The sequence below is a fragment of the Micropterus salmoides genome, unplaced genomic scaffold (assembly GCF_014851395.1).
Source record: "Micropterus salmoides isolate LMB-PRFRI ecotype aquatic unplaced genomic scaffold, ASM1485139v1 Ms_hic_scaffold_13, whole genome shotgun sequence".
Lineage (NCBI taxonomy): Eukaryota > Metazoa > Chordata > Actinopteri > Centrarchiformes > Centrarchidae > Micropterus > Micropterus salmoides.
Window position 1 is genome coordinate 33,680,907 of NW_024040374.1, and position 25,000 is coordinate 33,705,906.

Below are 25,000 nucleotides of genomic sequence, written 5' to 3' on the forward strand. Positions count from 1 at the left end.
AAGCCCTGAATGGGACTGACAACTAAGGGGGAAATGAATGAAAAATATGTCTAGGATTTTAAGAAAACAATCATGTATTTGTTTTCATGTGCGGACAGTCATAACCAGCTGAGAGCACTTCCTGTGGAAGTGTGTACTTTGAAGAACCTCCATAGCCTCACACTCCATCAAAACCTGCTGGAGACCCTGCCAGAGGTCCTGGGACAACTGGAGAACCTGACCGAGCTGGTAACTAACACATACTGGATGTGTAGTGTATTACACTCCCACCAGGCTCTGTCTACTGTGTTGTGTGATTGGCTGACGGAGGTGTCCTTTTGGTTGTGATTTGTTGAAGGATCTGTCCAACAACCACCTGATGGGCCTGCCCTCCAGCCTCGGCCGCCTCACCTGTCTACAGAAACTGAATCTAAGTCACAACAAACTCAGCTGTCTGCCTGACACCGTGACCCAGCTCACAAGTAAGACCAGCTATACTTGTTTTTTTTTGTTTTTTTACATGGCTCCTTTTCATACTGTATGTACCATAAATGATCAGATAGTGACCGTTTACCTTAGCGGTTGAGAGAACCAGGCCTTATTGGAAACAGTTATATTCAAGCAGGACTCTAGGTCTAAAATTGAGGCCACCCGGAAGTAACTTGAACCAGCATTCTATTGAAATCTATTTAAAAAAGCTAATTAGGAGTCAGTGGTTACGTTTTGTTTTAAGCCTGGTTTTAGCTAGCCAAAATGAGCATCCCGGTTAAAATCACAGTTAAGGTGAACCAAACTAGCGCCGACGTCTCATCCGAATATTGTCACGTCTTCCTGGTTGCAAAGAATCAATATGGCGACGGCCTAATGGCCAAACACGAGGCATCCAAATGGCAGTCCAGAAACCAATGGGAGACGTCACAATGTCTACATCCACTTCTTTCATACAGTCGATGGTTATCAAAGGAAAATTAAAATATAGGGCAACTGGACTTGGTTGAAGATCCTAGAAGACGTTTTGTCCCTCATCCAAGAGACTTAAGTTCTGACTGACTAGTAGGGAAACTCAGCTATTTAACCTCTGTGCAGTGTTTTGCATAGATCATTGATACCGCTGGGTCATTAGTGCTCCTGGCTGTTGTAACGACAGTGGTTATGATTGTTAGAGACACCCAAAGCCAAGTCTGAACAACCAGCGAGGGCTTTTCAACCCTGGTGTCTTTACACTCTGGGTTAAGAAGCCTTCGCTTAATAGAGAAGGGGACCTACACCACACCTTATCCCACACTTACAATACTGTCCTTTCATCACTTCCCAGGAAACTTCACAGACATGAGCTAAAAAATAAAATACTAGTAAATAAAGGCACTTCTCTAATACAACCATTGACTGTCTGAAGGTTCTCACTCATTCAAGTAATTTGCTGTTAACGTCTCCCATGTTAAACTATTGTCTTAATAACATCAGTATAATGTCTTATTAATTAATTTTCACAGCATTAATTCCATCTTTCCGTCTTTTTAAAAGAAATACTGGTTTTAATTACATTTTATTTCCAGGTTGCTTCTACATTTTGTTTTTTGAATTGAATGAATGAAATGGAATTTAACCCTTCCTGCACCGATGTTTCACATTAAAAGCCTTTCAACAACTAAAAGGGCATAATCCCTTTCCTAGTAGGCTTTTATGTTGAAAACTCTGCAAGAGTCATGAGTTTCATTGACAGTAATTTAGTGAGAATAACAGTAATTGGAAAAAAATTGAAAGGAGAAGTGCTTGGAAATAATTAGTGAGTCTGCACATTATTTGTCTTGAAAAGAGAAATCGAGAGCTACCAATTGGTGAGTATGGCATAATTCTGTTTTGATGTATTTGGTGGCATTAGTGCTGTGGAAGTGGACAATAAACTGAATTTGCTATTTATATGGTGTATGATAAATGGTTAGTACTTGTATAGCGCCTTTTGAGTCTTCCGGCCACTCAAAGCACTTTTACACTGCGTCACATTCATCTATTCACACACATTGATACACTGATGCAGAGGCTAACAACTGCTCATCAGAAACGGAAAGCAACACTCACACAGCGATGGCACAGCTTCCACCTCTTGAGCCGCAGCAGCCCATATATATGGTGAATATTTTTATCCTCCTCTATTTTTTGTGTTTATTTGACAATTTAGGGTATGTGAATATTCAGGAAAACATGTGACCAACAAACACATAGCGAGCTCTATGTGGAATGTGTGAAATGCTAATCTTATCTTTCTTAATAATGATCACAAGGTAAATGGTAAAAACATTAATTTTTCACGTTACAAAGTAATCCATCAGGAATGCATGCTTGCATGTATGTAATTGGCCAAGGTGGTGCATTGCAGGATAATGTTGCCATGCAATAATAGTTTAGCCAGGTTCAGCTTCTCTGCCAGATGATCATGTGTTGTTTTGCCAGAGCGCCCTGTATTGACAGATTGGCTCCATTCTTTTCTGAGGGCTGTGATTTGTCATGTAGGGCTCAAACTCGGGCAAGCAAAAGTACTTAAACGATGCATCAATGAATCGATGAAATAATCTGTAGAAGCTTCGAGTACTAAAATCATCGTTAGCTGCAGCTGTAATTTGGTACCATGCGTAATCTGACCACTTCTACCTGTTCTAAGTGGGTGCACTCCAAAATCCAACTGGTAAGGGGGTGCCTTACATGCCATTTCAATACAGCTATTTACTGTAACTAGGGATGCACCAAATGTTCGGCCACCAAAATTAATCGGCCGAAAATAGCAAAAACAGCACTTTCAGTGTTCTGCCTAATAAATCAGAAGATCGATTAAATTTTACCGGACATTATGTTGACATGGCAGTGTGGAAGGTTTTTAAAGTGTTCGAGAAAGATGCAAAAATGGCCGTTTGCAGACACTGTTCTGCTGAATTGTCTCCTAGCACATCCACCCATCTGTGGCTGACTTCTTAGAAAAGGCAACAAAGGGTCTGAACCACTAAGTGTTTCTGTCACTCGTTTCTGAGAAGGCGATTAAGCTAGCCGCACATATATTTGGAGTGCACACGTATTCAAGCCTTTATGGTAAATCCACTGAAATGGAAGAGTGCGAGCTGACAGGCAGGTTAGGGACTTTATCCTGTCAATTTCTCTCTTTACAAAGACAAGTGTTGCAGTATGAGAGTCCTACCTGAAGAGAGGCTGTGAAGTTCATGTTACACCATACGAGAACCACAAACATCATTATTTATCAAATTGGGTCGGACTTGATGAATTTAGCGCGAGGATACACATGTGACAACATCCGGTTTTTAAAATAAGGCGTCTATACAGGATGGAAATAAGATTCATTGGATTATATTCACAGAAAGTATAAAACACATCACATGTGTCCATTAAAAATAAATGGACACAAATGGAGAATTTACGTTACCTCTCGGGCCTCGGACCCACCCACCATAGTCTCTCCAAATCCTGTTGGAAACAGAGTAAAAGGCACATTTTGACTGTTTAATTTATGCAATGGTAAAAAAAAAAAAAAATTGGTAAAAATGGAAATGGAAAACATGTGAATGTACTTGTTCGGTATTCTGCAAATTTTTTCATTATATTCGGCTTCGGCCAAGAATTTTTCATTTGGGTGCATCCCTAACTGTAACTGGATTTCCCCGACCCTGCTGCTATGTAACAAGCGGCAGAGCGACATGACCACATGTAATGCAGCAAATGGCCACCCTGGAATGCGGCCTCCTCCTAGCTGTATCTCACTGCCTCCCTGATCTTTGTCCAACAAGTCACGTCGTCTCAACAGAGGAAGTGACTGTAGTAGTTGTGTGAACATTTTTTTAAAAAGCGTGCAAGAGAGAAGTCCAAACTCCACCTATTTTAACTCTCCACACACCTGGCTAATGACTGCATAAAGTTACAGTTCTAACTTTAGAAAGGCGTGGGGGAAGTGGGTTTCAGACGCTGTTCAACAAGCATAGTAAGTCCCTGAAACACTTCTGCAGTAGGAGTATCTGTAAGAGTATGTGTTGGACTGAGTTCGGACTTGATTCTCTAGATGTTAAGCTGCTGGACTGCAGCAATAACCAGCTGACTGAAATTCCTGCCAGCCTATCAGAGATGCTTGCTCTGGAGCAGCTCTACCTCAGACACAACAAGCTCTGCCTCCTCCCAAAGCTCCCTGCACCTGTGCTTAAGGTAACCATAGCAACATGAGAGTTTCTCCGTGTCTAAGTCTTTGTTGAGACCAAATCAGGCACTGTGGCGATTAGCCACAGGACTGTGCGGCGTTATGGGCGTGTATATTTGTGCTTTAGAACATAACAACTTTGAAATAATCCAAAAATAACTTTTAATTCTCTGATTCACCAGCTTTCTCAGTGCGCTCTCTCTCCTCATTCACTCTCTAGGTCGCTCAACCATCACCGTCTGTCTCTCTCAAACAAATCAAAGGATAACTCTTGGTATCTCAGTTTTTCAGCAGACTGCAACTCCGACACAGATCGAAGCTGGGTTCATTTAATAAACCAAGCGAGGACATAACTGGGAGAGGATCAACTTTTCTGTCGCTGTGTTCTTTTCCTGCAGTGTCTGATTTGGTCTGAATGAAGCCTAAAGATGATTTGTGGTGTGAACATTGCTGATAGCATTACATTTATGACAGTCAGATTTATTGAGCTTTCTGTGTGTTGTTTTTAATTGAACAGGTACAACAGCTTAGGAGTGCTGTTGTCTGAGGTAGGCTTGGGCAGTATCATGGTATTATGGCATACCAAGGTATTTAGAAATCCAGACAGTGTGACTTTCAATACCTCTTTCAGTTTAGCTGATACAGAGAAGATGTATTGAGGTGATGTTTTGTAGTGTATGCCCTCAACCTTGCCTTGTGAAACTGCCTAAAATACGATAACTAGGCCAGTTACAATAGCAACTATTTGGACGAATCCCAGAATTTATTGTGATAAACAATATTGTCATTTTTATACTATTTTTTTCCACTTATATAATGATAATATAATGCTTAGTAACGCAAGTACACAGTTTCAGAGAGCAACTTTTTTCCTTAAGAATAATCACAACATTTCAATTTAAATGTAAAAAAAATTCAAATATCCTAAATAAATAAAACCACACAACCAGAACAACCTGCACCTCTGTGACCGGCTTCATACCCCACAGGGAGCAATTAAGAAGCAGAGTGTTTTGCCTGCCTGATTTTCCTGACTTGCTCAGATTTTGCTGATTTGGTAATTTGCCCTTAATTTTTGTACTACCATGGTTAGCGCGACTGGCTGAAACATTTATTCTCATGTAAACAAGCACGCAGGTAAACACAATGGGCAGTACCGAGGTTAGCAAAAATGATTGTGGTCACGTCCATACAGTGTATCTTATGATAAAGGCGATAATTAAATTATTGTGACAGGCCTAGTGATAAACCCCTTTACTTTTCCTGGACATAGCCATATGTGCTGACTTCTATCACAAGAAGCTCAGTTTTTATATTGTTTTTGTCTTTATTTTTTTACACAAATACCCCAGTGAAATGTCAGAAAGGTATGAAAAGATAGATACAGTCCAAGCCCAAGGTGTAGTGTCAGCAGCAAACAAAACAGATTCTTAACGTTTAAGAAGTATAGAAGTTAGTTTGGCAATGTGTTGCATAAGAGCAGGCAGAGCAGGAGCATTATGGGTAATGTCTAATTACACTGAGAAAGTGAGTTGATTGAAATTATTTTCTTCTGGTTATTTCATTTGATTCCCCAATTTACTTGAAAATATGTATGCATTTTGTATTTTACAAGCTTGTCATGATAACTAAATTATTGATCATTAACATTGCCAGACAAGAAATTTGCATCGCTATTTTAAGTCAGGGAATGTCTAAAATTGTCTAATCTACATTGCCTTAAATGTTGTTTATATATTATGGCCACAGGAAGTGTGTGTGTGTGTGTGTGTGTGTGTGTGTGTGTGTGTGTGTAGGAGCTGTATGTAGGTAACAACCAGATTGAGCAGTTGGAGACAGAGCAGCTGGCCGTCCTGACAACCTTGTCTCTTCTAGAGCTCCGCGACAACAAAATCAAAACCATCCCTGAACAGATATCCTTTCTGAGCACACTCACAAGACTCGACCTCACCAACAATGACATTACCACGTAGGTTACTTGCATCATGACTCCATGTCCTCCTATAGCAGTGAACTGTTTGTACCATGAGCCAAACTCAACACATGACTGAAACATCCGTCCACTAACAAATATAGCCACTATCTTTACACCAGTTCACACTTTCATTCTTTCCCCAGGTGGAGTCTAGAATTAGCCACTGGGACACATTTATGTACACTTTGTATTTTATGGTTATTATTTTGTATTTTTTATATTTTTATGTTGTATATTTTATTATTATGTTATGTGATCACATTCAGTTATTTCACTGTGTTGGGACATGCACATGCACTGTGTTGGTGTAAGCCTCATAGTTAACACTGTTGATTCTTCCACATCAAATGTTTGGAGCAAATGCAAATAGAGAAGAAAGAAAATATGAACCAGTACATACTCTCAGTACACTTTAATCACCTGAGTTTCAGGTATTTTCATGTAATGGATCTCTGTCAGTCTTCCAGCATCGCTCAGCCTGCTGCCTGATCTGAAGGTGTTACTGTTGGAGGGAAACCCTCTGCGAGGAATCAGAAGGGATCTGCTCACTGTAGGTGACACACTCAGGACACAAACACAGAGCATGCACACTAAAACAGGCTGAAGAAAGAACGATGCAGTTGTAGTACAGCCTGTACAAATACTGAAATCTGAAATCACAGAATTAGCTATATTACACTGCTAAACACAGTTGTTTTACTTCACTTAAAAGTTTCTAAATCTTATCTAGATGTTAATGGTAAATTGAAAACAAATTGATCTACAAGTACAAAGTAAGTACAAATATAAAGCACAATAGATTGTGTAAGTAATAGAAAAACTGGGGGGAAATCCGCTTGGGCTTAAAGAAAGTAGTATAGTGAGCTCCAGGTAACTGAAATTTATCTGGTCCAGGTCAGTGCCTGGGAGAGATGAGTGCTATAGACTAGACAGTTGACTGTGTCACGGTAACCTCCATGTAAAGACTTTTCAGCCCCTGTTGGAACACATTTGCCAGTAAAGACAGGTCCTCAAGGAAATGTTCCTTCAAACAGCTGTCAATTATAAGAAAAGTTATTGTTTAACAGCTTTAAAATGTTTTGCTTTTTGTCATGAATTGCATAAATACAGTCGTACACTGCATTTTAGTAGAAATGTGAAACTAGAAATTCCAACTGTTGAGTTGATATGTTTAGAGATGGTTCTATATTATGGAATATTATATGGAATTTCTAATTTTGTTCACATACTGGTTCACTACAACATTTATATTAATAATCTAACTGTTTACACCCCTGTTTTGTTGTCCTCATCACAGAAGGGAACCAATGAGCTTCTGAAATATTTAAGAGGAAGAATTAAAGGTACGGTTCTGTTCTGGTGCTGACTTCAAACTTTTTTATCCACTGTCTTGAAGCGCTGAAATAGTTCCATTAAAAACCGGTGCAGTGCTGTAATTTGGACTGACGAGACCAAAATGGAGCTTTGTTTGGAGAGGGGTCAACAAGGTCTATGGTGAACAGAATACCATCCTCTCTGTGAAGCATGGTGGTGGCTCACTGATGTTTTGGGGGTGTGTGAGCTATAAAGGCACAGGGGATCTTGTGAAAATTGATGGCAAGATGAATGCAGCATGTTATCACAAAATACAGGCAGACCATTTGCATTCAGCTGCACGAAAGCTGGCATGGGACGCTCTTGGCCTATCCAGCATTAAAATGACCCAGTGCACAAGGCCAAGTTGACCCTCCAGTGGTTACGGCAGAAAAGTGAAGGTTCTAGAGTGGCCATCACAGTCAGTGCCAACATGTACAAGGAATGGATGAGGAGACTTCTGACCAGGACACACTGTTAAATCAACAAAGACTGCTTGTGGCATCCCAGTGGGACTCTTATGCAGCCAAACTGTCAGAACAACTAACCAGAGTCACAGACAGTCTGCACTTACCACAAACCATTCAGCACCTTGCTAGTATACAGAAGTAAGACTGGAGTTGTGTAAGACACAACAGACGACAACTGTGGGGATCAGCTACTGCACTGCAGTGTAAAGGGATTTTGGCATAGTGGCTTCGATCAGGCGGCGCAGTGGTTGTGGGTTCAAACCAGTTGTCCTGGCATTTCTGTGTGGAGTTTCCATGTTCTCCCCGTGTCTGCGTGGGTTCTCTCCGGGTACTCCGGCTTCCTCCCACCATCCAAAGACATGCAGGCTAGGTTAATTGGTGACCCTAAATTGTCCTTAGGTGTGGATGTGAGTGTGAGTGGTTGTCTGTCTATGTGTGGCCCTGCGATGGACTGGCGACCTGTCTAGGGTGTACCCCGCCTTTCGCCCAATGTCAGCTGGGATTGGCTCCAGCCCCCCGCGACCCTGTACGCAGGATAAGTGGTTGACGATGGATGGATGGCTTCGATCAGAATTGCAGGTCACATGAGAGAATTATGGAAAAAAGTGCTAATTACATTTTGCTTACCATCACAAACAACTCAGAATCACTCTTTCCATCATTATAATTTCATACACTGTATCTAGTAAAAATTAAGATGAAAGCTTGTGCCATTCATGTGTCAACCAGTTCAGCCAGAGAAGGACTCAAGTGGGCATCCTCTATGGCCCAAAAAGGTAGGAGCCTGAAAGCCCATTTTGCTGTATGAATCTAGTGAGCAGCTTTCTTGGAAATGGGGCACCATTTAGAATACAGTATCCAGAACTCTTATCACATTCCTTGGAACATTAGATCAGTGAAACAGCAAGGAGCCTGGACAAGAGACTGAATGAACATCAGGTGTCCGCGAACACTCGACCACAACTGCTCACAGGCACTGCTCAAAGTTCCAGCAGTTTAATTTTTGTTGGTTGTTCCTTGATTAAATCCTTGTAACAAAATTGTTCAGTGGTTGTTAGTCTGTAATGTGTTAATGCTAAGTGCTAACCTGTCAATATTAATAACCGTGTGTGTGGTTTACAGAGGAGCCTGAGAGACCAGATGAAGGACATACAGCTATGACTTTACCCAGCCAGACCAGGGTCAATGTCCACAACATTAAAACTCTCAAGTTATTGATGTACAGGTTAGTGATACACACTTGTCTGCATTTCTAAAAAAAAAAACAATTCAACAAAAAGGTGACACTTTCTTCACAAACAGAAAAACAATCCCCTTGTATTAATCCTTCAAATACATTTATTTTCAACCAGTAGGCCGGCAAATATGCTGGTGTGTTTCAACACCTTTGTCAGAGCATGGTGATAAGATGTCAGTTATGTACTTGGACGTTATATAATCATAGTATTTGTACTTGTTGTGTAATCGCTATGTTAACATAAGAATTATTAGCAACATTTCAGGTGTTCTCACTTCCAGTTTGACCTCCAAATAAAGTGGTTTGGAGAATGCATAAAATCAGTGAAGTCAAACACGGCTCACAGTCCCAGCACATCAGCTGATGGCAGCCATCTTAAGCCAGCCACATCAGCTGACAGCTCAGCTGATTCCTCGCTTAGCATTCACAGGCAAATTCTATACTAGGCGCCTTATTTAAGCTGCAATAGCCTGCCTGCCCATTTGCAAACAGCTTATAACCCACCACCACTCCAACTCCACCTTTCAGGCTTTATCTGATTAATCATGTCATTCTGTTATTAATGCCCGCTCTGTTCTGTATCCTGGGGGGTCTTTACTGCTGCCCTCTGCCTCGGGCTTTCCATGCAAGCACATGGAGGTGCTCTTCCCGCCTCGTGGCTTTTCACAGAGCCACGTAGAAGATCCCAGAACAGAGCCATACCGCCAAACTTAACTTACTGCGGCGGAAATATCACTTTCGTTGTCCATACTGAACTGTTAGTTTGTTTCTAACCTGTGTGTTTGTGATCATCGATCTTTTTTGTTATTGTCACTGTAATTTAGATTACAGAACTCCGTAATTACCTTGCTGAGTACAATATTATCAGGACTGATAGGCTTAAGAGACTAAACATTGTTAGTTACTCTACAAGTTAGAGTAACTAGAGGGTAACTTTGTGTGTTTTGTGTTTAGCGAGATGCAGGCAGGTAGTATTCCAGATGAGGTGTTTGATGCTGCAGTAGATCAAGGTGTTACCACTGTTAACTTCAGCAAGAACCAGCTGACCTCCATACCTCCCAGGTATACACACAACACACCCACACTCAGCACCTGTTGGTGCTGTATTCATCACTATGTGACAAAGATCAAACATTGTATCACTACAAAAGGCTAAACCTAAGTGTGCTGTGTGCGCAGACTGGTGGACTTCCAATCCTCAGTGTCAGATATCAATCTGGGTTTCAACAGACTGATCTGCTGTTCTCCTGACATCTGCAAGTTCCTGCAGCTGACACACATCGACCTCAGGTACACACACGGGCACAGATCAACACACAGATAACCAGATAAGATCTCCCCCATCCTTATAAGGAGCAGTGGGCAGTTAGGGTTTCAGGGTCTTGCTCAAGGGCACCTTTGGCCCGTGTTAGGGGCACTGTACAAAGTTCTGCTTACACTGTATTAACATGTAAGGCTGCAACTAAAGTTTATTTTATGAATTCATTTGCCAGTTAATTCCTCACTTCATCAAATTTTCTTAAAAATTTCAGAAAACAGTAAAAAACTAAAATAGCAATGCCACTTTTTCAGAGTCCAAGGTAACAAAATAATATAATAATAATATCATTATTTGTAGAGCACTTTTCTAAAACAAGTTACAAAGTGCTTTAACAAGTGTAAAGAAAATAATACCCGAAAGACAATACTACAAAAACAATACAAGATGAAAGCACGAAAACATTGAAAAGACTATAAAATAAAGTCAAATAAGATAGGGAAAGGCTCTCCTATAAAAGTATGTTTTAAGAAGGGACTTAAAATAGTTCACTGACTCAGCTGACCTGATTTCCTCGGGCAGGCTGTTCCAGAGCCTCAGGGCCCTGACAGCAAACGCTCTGTCCCCTTTAGTTTTCAGTCGAGACTCTAGAACAGGCAACAGACCTCTGCCCGAGGATCTCAAGGTACGTGCTGGTGTGTATGAGACTAAAAGGTCAGAAATATAACAAGGCGAGAGGCCATGAAGAGCTTTAAAAGTGATCAATAGAATTTTAAAGTCAATTCTAAAACATACTGGGAGCCAGTGTAATGAAGCTAAAATAGGAGTAATTTGGTCATATTTCTTTGTTCTGGTTAAAAGCCTGGCAGCTGAATTCTGGACAGTCTGGAGTCCATCAATAGATTTTGGGTTAAACAGGTGAAAAGGCTGTTGCAATAATCCAGGCGTGATGAGATGAAGGCGTGTAAAATGGTCTCGGTGTCCTTAGAAGTTAACATAGATCGAATTTTTGCTATAATTCTAAGTTGATAAAAACATGATTGAACAAGCTTTGTGGTGTGCTGCTCGAAATTTAAATTACTATCAAACCAAACACCAAGGTTCTTTGCCACAGGCTTAATGTGATTTACTAGGGAACCAGCAGATGGCAGTATTTGTTTTGCCATCTGCTAGGACCCGATGACCAGGATTTCTGTTTTGTCTGAGTTCAGCTGGAGGAAATGATTTGACATCCATTTTTTAACTTCACAAAGGCAGTCGGTAAGTGAACTGAAAATAAATACCATGTTTATGGATAATATGTCCAAGGGGAAGCAGATACAAGGAAAACAAAATGGGTCCTAAGACCGACCCCTGAGGCACACCATATTTAACTGGACATAACGAAGAGACATAGTTGTTTACAGACACGCAAAACTTCCTATTTGACAGGTAGGATGAAAACCATTCTAGGGCCGTAACAGAGATCCCCACCCAGTGCCTCAGTCTATCTAACATGATGTTGTGATCAATGGTGTCAAAAGCAGCGCTAAGGTCCAGGAGTACCAGGACTGAGCACATGCCTTCATCAGCAGACATTAAAAGGTCATTGGTGACTTTAAGCAGGGCAGTCTCAGTGCTGTGGTACTTCCTGAAACCAGACTGAAACTTTTCAAATAATTTAGTTTCCAGTACAGTGAGCAGCTGTTTGGACACAATTCTTTCTAGAATCTTTGCAATAAAAGGCAGTTTTGAAATTGGTCTAAAATTTTGTGGGAGGGAGGGATCTAAACCAGGTTTGATTGACACCACCTTATTGGTAAAATAAGATAAAAACAATTCACAGTCATCATTACTTCCAGCTGAGGCACAAGGAGGGGTTGGGTTTACCAGCTGATCCACAGTCTTAAACAGAAACCTGGGATTGTGTTTATGTGTAGTAGTGAGTTCAGTTATGGGTTTGCCCTTTGACATGTTGTTTGAAGTTAAAAGAAGTGGCCATATTTAAAAAGTCAGTTGCATTAACATTGGTAGGGTCATCAACATGAATATTAAAATCGCCACTGTGGTGTATAACATATGTGCATTTGACCATTACAGTTTAACATAATGCTCTGTAGCTGGGGACAGTGAACCCTTATGGGGACAGTGAACCCTCCTATAGAACTTGACCACTGACTCAGAGCTGGACAGAGGCACAGTGAACCCTTATGGGGAAGTAATGATTGATGGGTGTGCAAAGAGCGAACCCTTCTATGAAATTTGACCTCTGACCCAGTGGTAGGGGGAGTAGAGGTTGGTGTGTATGAAGGGACTGTGCCCTTATATGGTTTTTAGCAGAGACCTAAACATGTCCTATATAAGCTGTGTTCGATGTACAGAGAGACAGAGTGGCCATCGGGCTGGGTCACTCTCCAAGCTGCTGCAGAGCTTGTAATTGATGCTGAATTCCTTGATGTAATAAACTTTTATAATCAAGAACAGTGTCAAGCGGATTTCTTCTCAACACATCATCGCAGCATTATCGTTCGGACACCACACCACAAAGAACAATTCTGTCATAATTTAAAACCAGAGTAGATAAAAATTCAGGAAGTTCTGATAAAAATCCTCCAGGCGGTTTTGGGGGGCGATAAATTATAACAAATATGCTAGGTTGCAGCCCTCCAAGTGTAAGAGTGAGAACTTCAAAGGAGTTAAATTTATCACAGCGTACTTGATGACATTTTAAATATTTCCTATACACGCTCACTAGCCCACCACCACGACCACTGACCCTCGGTTGACTAAAACAATCATATTGAGGTGGACACAGTTCAGCTAGCTGGCTATAGTCATTCATTTGCAACCAGGATTCAGTTAAAAACATAAAATCTAGATTTGCAGACAAGATAAAATCATTTAAGATAAAAGTCTTACTTGACTGTCTCTCACATTGAAGAGAGCCATTTTAAATGAGTTTGTTCTAGGTGCTGGAGTTGGTGCAGTTGTTCTAATCCTTATAAGATTACTATGATTGCTGTGTAGGATGTGATTTCAGTTTACTGGTCTATGCGTGATGATGACAGGAATAGAAGTCTTTGGAACAGCGCTGGGAGCAGACAGTTTTACATGCCAGCAGGTGGAGACAGTTGTTTGTGGCAGTGAGGCAGAGATCTGTTCAGTGAGCGGTGGTGTGTCCAGGTGTGCTGCATGAATGATTAGTCATTCACGTAAGTCATGTGTGGACCGCACCACATGCTGTATGTGAGCAGCTAACATTTCTGAGCCCCGTTTGTTTGGGTGAAGTCCGTCAAAGAGACATTCTTTGCCAGAAAATAATAAAGTTATTGACATAACACACACGATGAGCCCTGCAGGCGGACTGGAGCCAGTTGTGGAGGCCAAGAAGTCTACTGAAGCGGCCAGCACTGCGACCAACTGTGGGAATGGGACCAGAGATAAAAACACACTGCTTTAAAAAGACGGTTAAAATCTGATTTTGTCAGCTCAGACTGCTGAAGAGCTGTGTCATTTGTTCCCACATGGACTATCACTCTTGTGATGGAGGACGGGAGCGATGGCATTAGTTCCTGGAGTTTTTTTTAAATGTCAGCCGTGGTGGCACCGGGGAAGCAGTGAGTGGTAGCGTTAAAGAAACGGATGTTTCTGGATTATGGAGTCACCAATTATTAGTGCGGATGGACCGGAGTGTCTTCAGACAGGGCTGCATAGCGGTTGGATGTTAGCAGTTGCGCTAAGAGAAACAATTTGTTTGGCTTGTACTGAAGCCACATCCATAAAGCCAGTCAGCAGGAAATCTTTCTCTTTGAGTTCCTCTGAAAGTCGTCAGTTGTCTTCCATAAGGTCAGCAATCTTTTTGTTCGCTTTAAGGAGTGTGCAGTCCTCATGGGGCAGAGTTATCTCGGCTAGCATAACGTTAGTCGCCAGAGCTTTGTTGTGATCAGTAGCGTTGATAGCGTTTTTACGGCAGGTAGCTACAGACGCCAACACATGCTGACACCTCAATATTCATCAGCCTCCCAACATTTTGAGCTTTTATTCATGTCTGCTGTTTGCACTGCAGTTTGAATATCCAGCCAAATATTTAAGTAAATAAAGCTGAGTCACAATATGAGCTGCCATGATAAATTTCAGTTTGGGAACACTTTGGGAATCGCTGCTTTATTAGATAGATGAAGCAGGCAACATTACAGATTGCATGTCTGAAAAGGGCTTAGGAACAGGATATGGATGGCATTTTGATATAGAACCAGTAAATGAGTTCATGTTATATTTATGTCCTGCTTTTTCAGGAATAACCAGCTGAGTGATTTACCATCTGAAATGAAGAACTTAACTAAACTGTGCTCCATTATCCTCAGCTACAACAGGTAACTCACCGTTTCATGTTCAGCATGTTGGCTACTGAAGTTTGCATCAGTGGGCTGTTTCAGGTCCCCCACAGCATCAGCCTTTTGTTTTTGTCAAATAATGAGAGAGAGAGAGCTATTCAATTCAATTTTATTTATATAGCGCCAAACACAACATCATACACAATATACACACAGAGGTACACACAGTAAAGGTGATGTTGCTATAGACTAAATGAGAAATGGTACAGATATTTTAATAGTGTTAATCGTAACCATCGTAATGTTAATGATTATAATAACAATAATAACAATAAGACTAGCAACAATAGTCGTTGCAGCAGAGGGTGTCGAGCAGGAACACGGGGGCAGCAGGTGACCCGCAGCCACAGATCCAGACTCCACAGCTCCAGAGCCAGAAAACCTGCAGGAAGTGATAGGAGGAGAGAGGAGAGAGACGAGAAAGCACAAGACTACCAGAAAGGGGAGAAGTTGTGTTAGTAACATGCAATAATGGGATGAGGTTGCATACAGAGGGAGAGAAAGTAGAGGAGAGAGGAGCTCAGTGCATCATGGGAAATCCCCCGGCAGTCTAGGCCTATAGCAGCATAACTAAGGGATGGTTCAGGACTCACCTGAGCCAGCCCTAACTATAAGCTTTATCAAAGAGGAAAGTCTTAAGCCTACTCTTAAATGTGGAGATGGTGTCTGCCTCCTGAACCCAAACTGGAACCTGGTTCCACAGGACAGGAGCTTGATAGCTGAACGCTCCTAGTCTACTCTAGACTCTAGGAACCACAAGTAACCCTGCATTCTGGGAGCACAGTGCTCTGGTGGGGTAGTAAGGTACTATGAGCTCTTTAAGATAAGATGGTGCCTGACCATTAAGAGCTTTGTAGGTAAGAAGAATGATTTTAAATTCTATTCTGGATTTTACTGGAAGCCAATGCAAAGAAGCTAAAACAGGAGAAATGTGATCTCTTTTCCTGGTTCCTGTCAGAACACGTGCTGCAGCATTCTGGATCAGCTGAAGAGTCTTAATGGACTTTTTCGAGCAGCCTGATAATAAGGAATTGCAGTAATCCAGCCTAGAAGTAACAAATGCATGGACTAGTTTTTCTGCATCATTTTTAGACAGGATGTTCCTGATTTTCGCAATATTACGTAGGTGAAAAAAGGCGGTCCTTGAAATTTGCTTAATGTGAGACTTAAACGACATGTCCTGATCAAAGATAACTCCAAGATTCCTCACAGTGGTGCTGGAGGCCAGGGCGATGCCATCCAGGGAAACTATATCTTTAGATAATGCGTCACGGAGGTGCTTAGGCCCCAGAGCAATAACTTCAGTTTTATCTGAGTTTAACATGAGAAAATTACAGGTCTTCCAGGTTTTAACATCCTGAAGGCACATTTGAAGTTTAGCTAACTGATGAGTTTCATCTGGCTTGATCGATAGATATAACTGAGTATCATCTGCATAACAATGAAAGCTTATGGAATGTTTCCTGATAATATTGCCTAAAGGAAGCATATATAAAGTGAAGAGGATTGGTCCAAGGACAGATCCTTGAGGAACTCCATGAGTAACTTTGGCGTGCATGGAGGACTCATCGTTAACATGTACAAACTGAAATCGATCTGATAAATAGGACTTAAACCAGCTTAGAGCGGTTCCTTTAATGCCAATGAAATATTCCAGTCTCTGCAATAGGATCTGATGGTCAATGGTATCAAATGCAGCACTTAGATCTAATAAAACCACTACAGAGACAAGTCCTTTGTCTGATGCAATAAGGAGGTCGTTAGTAATTTTCAACAGTGCTGCCTCTGTGCTATGATGAGCTCTAAATCCTGACTGAAAATCCTCAAATAAACTATTGTTCAGTAGAGAGTCACACAGCTGTTTAGCAACTGCTTTCTCCAGAACCTTAGAGAGAAATGGAAGGTTAGATATAGGTCTATAGTTGGCTAAAACATCCGGATCAAGTTTGGGCTTTTTCAGAAGAGGTTTAATTACAGCTACTTTAAAGTACTGTGGTACATAGCCTGTTGATAAGATAGATTGATCATATCTAGTATAGATAGGTATAGATAGGTGCTGACTAAGGGTAAAACATCTTTAAGCAGCCTAGTCGGGATGGGGTCTAAGAGGCAGGTTGATGGTTTAGATGAAGAAATTATTGAAGTTAGTTGGTAAAGATTGAGGGAAGCAAAACAGTCTAAACATGTATCTGGTTCTACAGCTGTTTCTAAGGTTCCTGAGTTAAGAGATAAGTCGGTGCCAATTGAGGGCAGGTCTTGGTGAATTTTGTCTCTAATAGCTAGAATTTTATCATTAAAGAAGCTCATGAAATCGTAACTACTGAGAGCTATGGGAATACTTGGCTCAATAGAGCTGTGACTCTCTGTCAGCCTGGCTACAGTGCTGAAAAGAAACCTGGGGTTGTTCCTATTTTCCTCTATTAATGACGAGTAGTACGCTGCTCTGGCATTACGGAGGGCCTTCCTATAAGTTTTAAGACTATCTTGCCAAATTAAACGAGAATTTTCCACTTTGGTGGAACGCCAATTCCTCTCAAGTTTCCGCGATATTTGCTTTAATTTGCGAGTTTCAGTATTATACCATGGAGCTAACCGTCTTTGTTTTAGTATTTTCTTTTTTAGAGGGGCTACAGAGTTGAGTGTCATTCGCAGCGAGCCTGCAGCACTATCAACAAGATGATCGATTTGGGAGGGACTGAAATTAGCATAGGAGTCCTCCATTACTTTGTGACTAGATAATGTATTTAGAGCTGATGGAATCGCATCCTTAAATTTAGCTACAGCACTATCAGACAGACATCTTGTATAGAAATTTTTGCCCAATGGCGAGTAGTTCAGCAATACAAACTCAAAAGTTATCAAACAGTGGTCGGATAAAGAGGGATTCTGTGGGAACACCACTAAATGTTCAATTTCAATACCATACACCAAAACAAGGTCGAGGGTGTGGTTAAAACAGTGAGTCGGTTCATGAACGCTCTGAGAGAAGCCGATGGAATCTAACAGAGAGATAAACGCAGTACTAAAGCTGTCATTCTCAACATCCACATGAATATTAAAATCCCCTACAATAATAACTTTGTCCGTTTTAAGGACTAAAGTTGACAAAAACTCTGCAAATTCAGATAAGAATTCAGAATACGGGCCAGGTGCTCGGTACACTATAACGATGAGAATTGGTTGCAGTGATTTCCAACTTGGGTGCGAAAGACTAAGAACAAGACTTTCAAATGAGTTATAGTTTGATTTAGGTTTAGAGCTGATTAGTAGGCTAGAGTCGAAGATAGCTGCAACTCCACCTCCTCGGCCTGTGCCTCGAGGAATGTGAGTATTAATATGACTGGGAGGGGTGGATTCATTTAGGCTAACATATTCTCCATCACCCAGCCAGGTTTCAGTAAGACAAAATAAATCAATATCATAATCTGATATAAGTTCATTTACTAGTACACCTTTAGAAGAGAGAGATCTGATGTTTAAGAGTCCACATTTAACTCTCCTATTAGTTTGCACTATTGCTCTTGTGGTTTTAATTTTTATGAGGTTTTTATGCACAGCTCCTCTTCTGTTTACCTTTTTAAATAATTTCGATGGTCGGGGGGCAGACACCGTCACTATAGGATTTTCACTAAGTAACTCCTGAAATGGAGGAGCAGAGAAGTGTGTTAGACTCTGCGTAGGGTTTTGGGTGGGTAACTGCTGAAAAAGAAGGGCAGAGAAGTGTGTTAAACTGCGACTCTGCCTCCTGGTCTCAACTCTGGGTTGTCATGGATTTGACCACTAATAAACTTGGCCAGATTTCTAGAAATGAGAGCTGCTCCTTCCCAAGTGGGATGGATGCCGTCTCTCCGGATCAGACCAGGTCTTCCCCAGAAAGTCTGCCAATGATCAACAAAGCCCACATCGTTTGCTGGACACCACCTCGACAACCAGTGGCTAGCGCGCTAGCTAGCTGAATGGAAAGCAACTATAGTGAATCAGTCAGCTACACTGTCACTATTACTATTCAGTTCAGCTTTATTGGCATGAATGTCAAACAACAATATTGCCAAAGCTGCAAATAAATTACAAAAGAACAATTCATTTAATACAGTTCATTAAATAAAACAGTAAAAGTGTTTTTTTTACACTCAAAGTCTTTGTACTGATCACAGGTTCAAGTCCTTCCCTGAAGTACTCTATCAGATAGTTTCCTTGGAGTCGGTGTTGCTTGGTAACAACCTGGTGGGTGTGGTGGACCCTTGTCGTCTGAAAAAGTTGGTTCATCTGTCAACACTGGACCTGTCAAACAATGACCTGCTGAACATTCCCCCTGAACTGGGCCTGTGTACCAGCCTCAGGTATGGAGCACACCTGAGCAAAGAAACAAAGTCTTCACGCTGTCCTGTCCTCCAACATGTGTTTGTGTCTGAACTTCTTCTCTGCAGCACACCACCAGCTACTGTCTCCAGAGTTAATGTCATAGAGGAAAATGAGCCTGGAGCAGCTCAGTATTTTTCCTGCGATGTGTGCTGCATTCTAGGAGTCATAGTATGATCATGTGATGTAACTGACCCCAGTGTTTATCCACTTTTCATCATTTACTTGTTCTTAAGTTGGTAAAACCCACAAAACGGTAGAATGAAGTCATTCAGCTGTTAAGTGCTGCAAGGCCCTACTGAAAGCATAATCTGTCTTGTTAATGTAAAATTCATAGTTGTGGTCAGGGTTTGATTTATTTGGTTTTATTTTTCAAAAAGATCGAGTAATTTATCTGTTTATTTTAAAAACTGGATTTAAAAAGTCAATAATTGTGAAATCAAAATGTGAAAAGCCCTCACACTGGATAAATTGAAGCCTGTGTTGTCCCTCAGGTGTCTCAGTCTGGAGGGGAATCTTTTTCGCACTCCCAGAGCAGCCATCGTGGCCAAAGGAACGGATGCAGTGATGGAGTACCTCCGCAGCCGCATTCCTACATGATCCTGACCTCCGGGGTCATGATCAACACATCTTCTGGCCTTGCAATTCCTTGTTTCTTTCTCAGTATTGACATTTAAATGCATCAACAGCCACCTGATTGTTCTTTATCTTTATTGTACACAAGTCTGCAGTCAGAAGGAAACCAGTAGCCAAAGTTTCCCTCTTGAATTTCAATGTTGCTCCAGTGATGTGGTTTGTGTTAGATGGATGTGTAGAATGTGATAAATATTCCTGGACAATCGGAGTCAAACTCATGCCGACGTGTGACAGAAAAGAACCAATGACACTTCACTCAATAAAGTTGTTATATAACTTTAGGACATGGTGTGAATTTTATAAATGTGTAGTAGCAACAGTTTATGATCCAAGTTCTGTAAGTAAGTACTTTTAACAAGCTCTGCTTCTCACACCGTTTTGTGTTTACTCTAAAAAAAAGCTCCGTTTATGCATACAATTTAACATTTTCTTCATACTTAGTAGTCTTTGTCCCTCATGTTTGGTGGGATTGGTGGCCTCTTTGCACTACTCATCATATGTCCATGTTTGAATTAGACTGAAGGATTGACACTATTCCACATCATAGTTCATGTGCCAACAGATCCTCTTTCTTTCTATATTGACATATTTATTATTTACTTGACAGGTGAAGCGAAAAACACTGCTGATCTCATTACCATGACACCTGTGGTGTGGGATATTTTAGGCAGGAGGCATTGTGTCCTCAAAGTTGATTTGTTAGTCAGAGCATCTCCAAAACTACAGCTCTTGTGGGGTGGTCCTGGTCCACAGTGGTCAAAGGAGGGTAAGCGGTGAACCAGGGATGGGGTCCTGGTTGTAATGGGTAGGGAAGGCTGGCCCATGTGGTCCGATCCAACAGTTGCGTATGGTGCTGAGAAGCCTCAGACCAGTCGAGGTGCCCATGCTGACCCCTGCCAACTGCCGAAAGTGCCAACAATGGGCACGTGAGCATCAGCAGTTGACCTCGGAGCAATGGAAGAAGGTGACCTGTGGCCTGTAATACGAAGAGAGTTCAATCTACTCAGAGTTAACTTGGAGTTATTAATCAAACTCAGGGTTTACTGCTCAATAGGCATATTTATGTAGGCTTTAATCAAAAAGGCACCAGGCACCACGGCAGGTGATCGTTCCAGAGGAGAGGGAAGACAGCCGGGATAGAGCCATGCTGGCCCAGCTTGGACGTAAGGCTGCTCCCAGTAAATGTCCGGTCTGGAGGACATGGGACTCATGCTGCCAAACATCGGGAAATCAAAGACTGTTAGGCCATTTTTACACAGACCAGTCCCATCAATGTCCTGGAGCATGCAGCGGGCACACCGTGTTCTGTCAGAGCGCAAGGCTCCGGCTAGATGAGAGGAGGCAGACTCTGTATTTACGGTTTTTACGTGATGCTTGGTGTTTAAACAGTCAAATGGGATGGATTGGTTTCCTGCATGTCAGACTTGATATGTAGCCTCCATATTATCTCACATAACGTTAACACCTTTGTGCAGCGTCCGAAGCGCGTAGCAAATTCACAGCCACACCTCTGCAATGGGCCGCCCAACGCCGCTTGCAGCTGTAATTTTCTTTGCTCTTGTGAAAGCACTTTGTAACACTGTTTTGAAAAGTGCTCTATAAATAAAGATTATTATATATAAACCTTGGGTCCTGCCATTCACGTGGACGTTATTTTGACATGTACCACCTACCTGCAGACCACGTACACCCTTTCATGGAAACGGTAGTCTCTGAAGGCCTCTTTCAGCAGGATAATGAGCCCTGGCACAAAACAAAAATGCTTCAGGAATGGTTTGAGGAACACAACAATGAGTTCAAGGTGTTGACTTGATCTCAATCCAATTCAGCACTGTGGGATGTGCTGGACACACCCTCATAGTTCATTTCTGATTTCCATTTTTATAGTGGCTTTTATATTAATGTATATTGTCTGCTACATAGCAGAAGGGAATTACAAACTCAACTTCACTTTACAACCTGTTGTAATGTGACAAAATAAATCTACCTTGTACAAGTCCGATCCATGGAGGCACCACCTCACAACTTAAAGGATCTGCTGCTAATTTCTTGGTGCCAGATACACCTTCAGAGGTCTACTGGAGTCCATTCCTCGAGGGGTTGGAGAGGGACCTACACTAAAAGGGAGACCTACTAGGCAGGTGGTCATAATGTCATGGCTGATCGGTGTATATTGGATCAAGGTATTTATTATTATACAACACAAGGTTGTACAGTGAAAGTTTGTAGTCCCTCCATGCTACAGACAGAACCTAACAAATAATATTTATAATATAAATAAAGGACTAAAGTTACTTATATACATACATTCATACACCATGAAATAATTCTGAAGTGCATTTTTTTAATTTCCGTCTCTGGGAGAAAGTTAACAGTAGTAGCAAGATAGTGATAATATGGTTTTCATCTTAACATAAAACGTCCAACATTTGTGAAAGTGTCTAACTGTGTTTGAGCACCAAACATGTTTGATGGACACAGAATCCGCAACTACATTAAATCACCCATACTGCTACAGCTTTGTAATTTCAACCAAAATGTGAGCAGAACAGAACCTTACAATGACACCAAGTGGACATGTTGGTCATTTGAAGAATATTGGAAAATATCTGGGTTGGAAAAAACAATAGCTTCTCTTGGAACTACTGAATGGATGAAAACATTCAGCCACCACATAAATGGTGAAGAGCACTGTCCAACGGAATCTTCCACAGACCATGGCATATTATTGAATCATTTTTATTCTCATCTAACTATTCAGTGAAGTGAACTATTCAGTCCTTGTTTTCTGTATGGAAACATCTTGGTTCATTAGGTTTGTTCACTTATTTATTCTCTTAATGTGTCTGCACATGTGATTGGTTAAGTGATTCCAAACTCTCTTGGCATGGACTGCAGTTCATGAGAATAATTACATTATTCTGAATAAATATGGACACGATTTCTATAAACACAGAGGACATTACATCTTGTGTTACCATGAAGGAAATGATACACACAGCCTTTATTATCACTTTATAGACTTTATTATCAGACTTTATTATCATATATGGAAATTCTAGAAAATTAGCTGAAAGTGAACTATTTTTGTAATTCCAAATATATTTTAGTTAATGAATAATTTGGCTGTTTTAAGTTCAATTCAATACAGTCACACTGCCAAATATAGTAATAACATGAGAAAGTGGACTTAATTATTAACTGACTGCCAACACTGGTGGGACATAAAACCTGTCAGGTCCTCCTGACAGAAGACACTGATATTAATTATTGTGAATTACTGTTATATTAAATCACAAAAGATTGTAAATTCTACTGAAAAGCAATCCTTATGGTTTGTTGATTTTATCCTCCACCCCACCCTGGAAGAGAAGTTTTATAAAATAAAAGGGCTTGTTGTCCACATTCACACTTGTCATGTATGTTGATTCCCTATGTCACAAGCCAAGACTGTTCAGATAGAGTTGATGACAGGGACAGTCTTACTGCCTCCCTTCATGTCCTCTTCATCACTTCTTTTGACCCAGTGACATGCTGAAAAACAACAGCACACATCATTAACCAGCACTGTAACACTGCTACACAAGGTTATCAGGTTTATTCTTCTTACTGGAACTGGATGCATGCCTATGAAATGATGATAAGTGGGCTATGAGTCAAGTTATTTTGTCAATCTATTGTTTCCAAAGTCAAGAATGAACTTTATGCAGCCTACCTAAAAAAAGCCTGGTCTTGCAGGTTCAGGACCAAACTGTCAGCATTGAGGTACACCTTGTTCTGAGATGATGCCACCTGGAAGAAGACACTTCATCACGTCAACCATCACTGACAAATGACTTTTTAGTTGCTCATTCAGGGATCCTGCGATACTCCCACACATTAAAATCAAAGTGGAACGGAGATAGAGAAAGGAGATAAACAATACTACTGACCGTCTTTGCAATGTTCTGTGCTGCTCTGATTCGCCTCAGCTTCAGGTAACCTGGGTTCTTAGTAACTGCTAGGCCCAGCTGACACAGACACAGTTTTAGTTTAGTTCATAGATTACCATCTATACAACATGACCAGAATGTAATGACATGCAGACAATGACACTAATTACTTTTCAGTCTTCTTAGATATTTAGTCCTTACAGTCAATAACAGTCTCTGGTGTTTTTTCACTGATTCAACTTTATATCTAACCAGACAGACACTTAACATGTTAGTCACCATTTTGGCAGCTTCAGCCTCTCCCTCAGCCTGGATGATCTTATGTCTCTGATCCTGTTTGGCTTTTTCCACATAGAACTGGGCTCTCTGTGCCTCTTGCTGGGCTAAAACACACACAAACATGCATTATTAGTGATAAAGTTCTTCTTAGTACAAATCTCAAAACTTCAAAAACCTTCAAAAGTAAAACATAATTAAAGCTGCAAGCAGCGCTGGGCGGTCCCTTGCGTCGTGACACGCGCAAGGGACTGTCGCGGCCGCGAGGCACTTGTGACGTGGCCACCAGTTACAATTACTTACTTACTACAGTTATGTACTTAACTTCTCAATAACCATAGAGGTTCAACATTTGAAAATTTGCTATAGCATGTCAAACTTTTTTTAATGTCCCAACCCATCGAGGCTGCTAACGTTAAATGGCTATCTATACAAACCAAAACGGTCCTTATCTTCCAACCTATGTTCTAGAGCTACCGTTTATGTATCAGAACGACCGGCTCACTGGCGTTTCTATTGGTGCTCGGCGAGTCCGACTATGTTTTGAATGATTAGCTTTGGGTCAAGGAGGGGGGTTATGTTAGTATTTTTCTGGTTTGCACATATTTGTTTTTTTTTTTAAGGTAGGTAGGTTTATTGTCACAATATAACAGACTATATAATGAAATTGAGCTTTGTAACTCCCTGTAATTTACGTTCATTTTAACCGGGATGCTAATTTTGTCTAGCGAAAAACAGGCTTAAAACAACACGTAATCACTAGAGAAAATAAAAAGCCAACTCTTAATAAGCTTTTTCAATGGCGACAGGTCACCATGGTAACGACTTGTCTATCACAGACAGTCCTGCCCTGAAGCATACTCTGCTTTCTGGTCTATTTTCCTCTAAATGGGACCCTAATTTACTAAATGAACATCATGCTGTATTAAAGAAGACATGAAACTAGCGATCATACCATAT

General features: G+C 41.0%; 2 protein-coding genes across 4 annotated transcripts; one reads left to right on the forward strand and one right to left on the reverse strand.

Moving 5' to 3' along the window:
• Positions 1-98: 98 nt before the first annotated feature.
• Positions 99-20,113, forward strand: LOC119901284 (leucine-rich repeat-containing protein 40-like; the record flags this gene model as incomplete). Of its 3 annotated transcripts, XM_038716895.1 has the most annotated exon segments (12): positions 99-228; positions 338-461; positions 4,040-4,179; positions 5,968-6,140; positions 6,606-6,696; positions 7,444-7,489; positions 9,092-9,194; positions 10,161-10,268; positions 10,386-10,496; positions 14,739-14,816; positions 18,992-19,177; positions 19,691-20,113. In XM_038716895.1, coding segments are annotated over 12 exon segments (1,396 nt in total), but the record flags the coding sequence as incomplete, so codon positions are not given.
• Positions 20,114-22,835: 2,722 nt separating this feature from the next.
• Positions 22,836-24,184, reverse strand: LOC119901285 (prohibitin-2-like). Its single transcript, XM_038716899.1, has 4 exons — positions 24,044-24,184; positions 23,765-23,842; positions 23,548-23,624; positions 22,836-23,366 (listed from the first exon to the last, which is right to left on the reverse strand). Exons 1-4 carry the CDS (start codon positions 24,164-24,166, stop codon positions 23,342-23,344), a joined length of 303 nt encoding a protein of 100 aa, XP_038572827.1. The 5' UTR covers positions 24,167-24,184; the 3' UTR covers positions 22,836-23,341.
• Between the last annotated feature and the right edge of the window lie 816 nt (positions 24,185-25,000).

Coding starts and splice junctions, on each gene's coding strand:
- LOC119901285 (XM_038716899.1), bottom strand. CDS start 24,166: ATGTTTGTGTGTGTTTTAGCCCAGCAAGAGGCACAGAGAGCCCAGTTC. Junction 23,843..24,043: donor AGGCTGAAGCTGCCAAAATG/GTGACTAACATG, acceptor TGTCTGTGTCAG/CTGGGCCTAGCAGTTACTAA. Junction 23,625..23,764: donor CACAGAACATTGCAAAGACG/GTCAGTAGTATT, acceptor GTCTTCTTCCAG/GTGGCATCATCTCAGAACAA.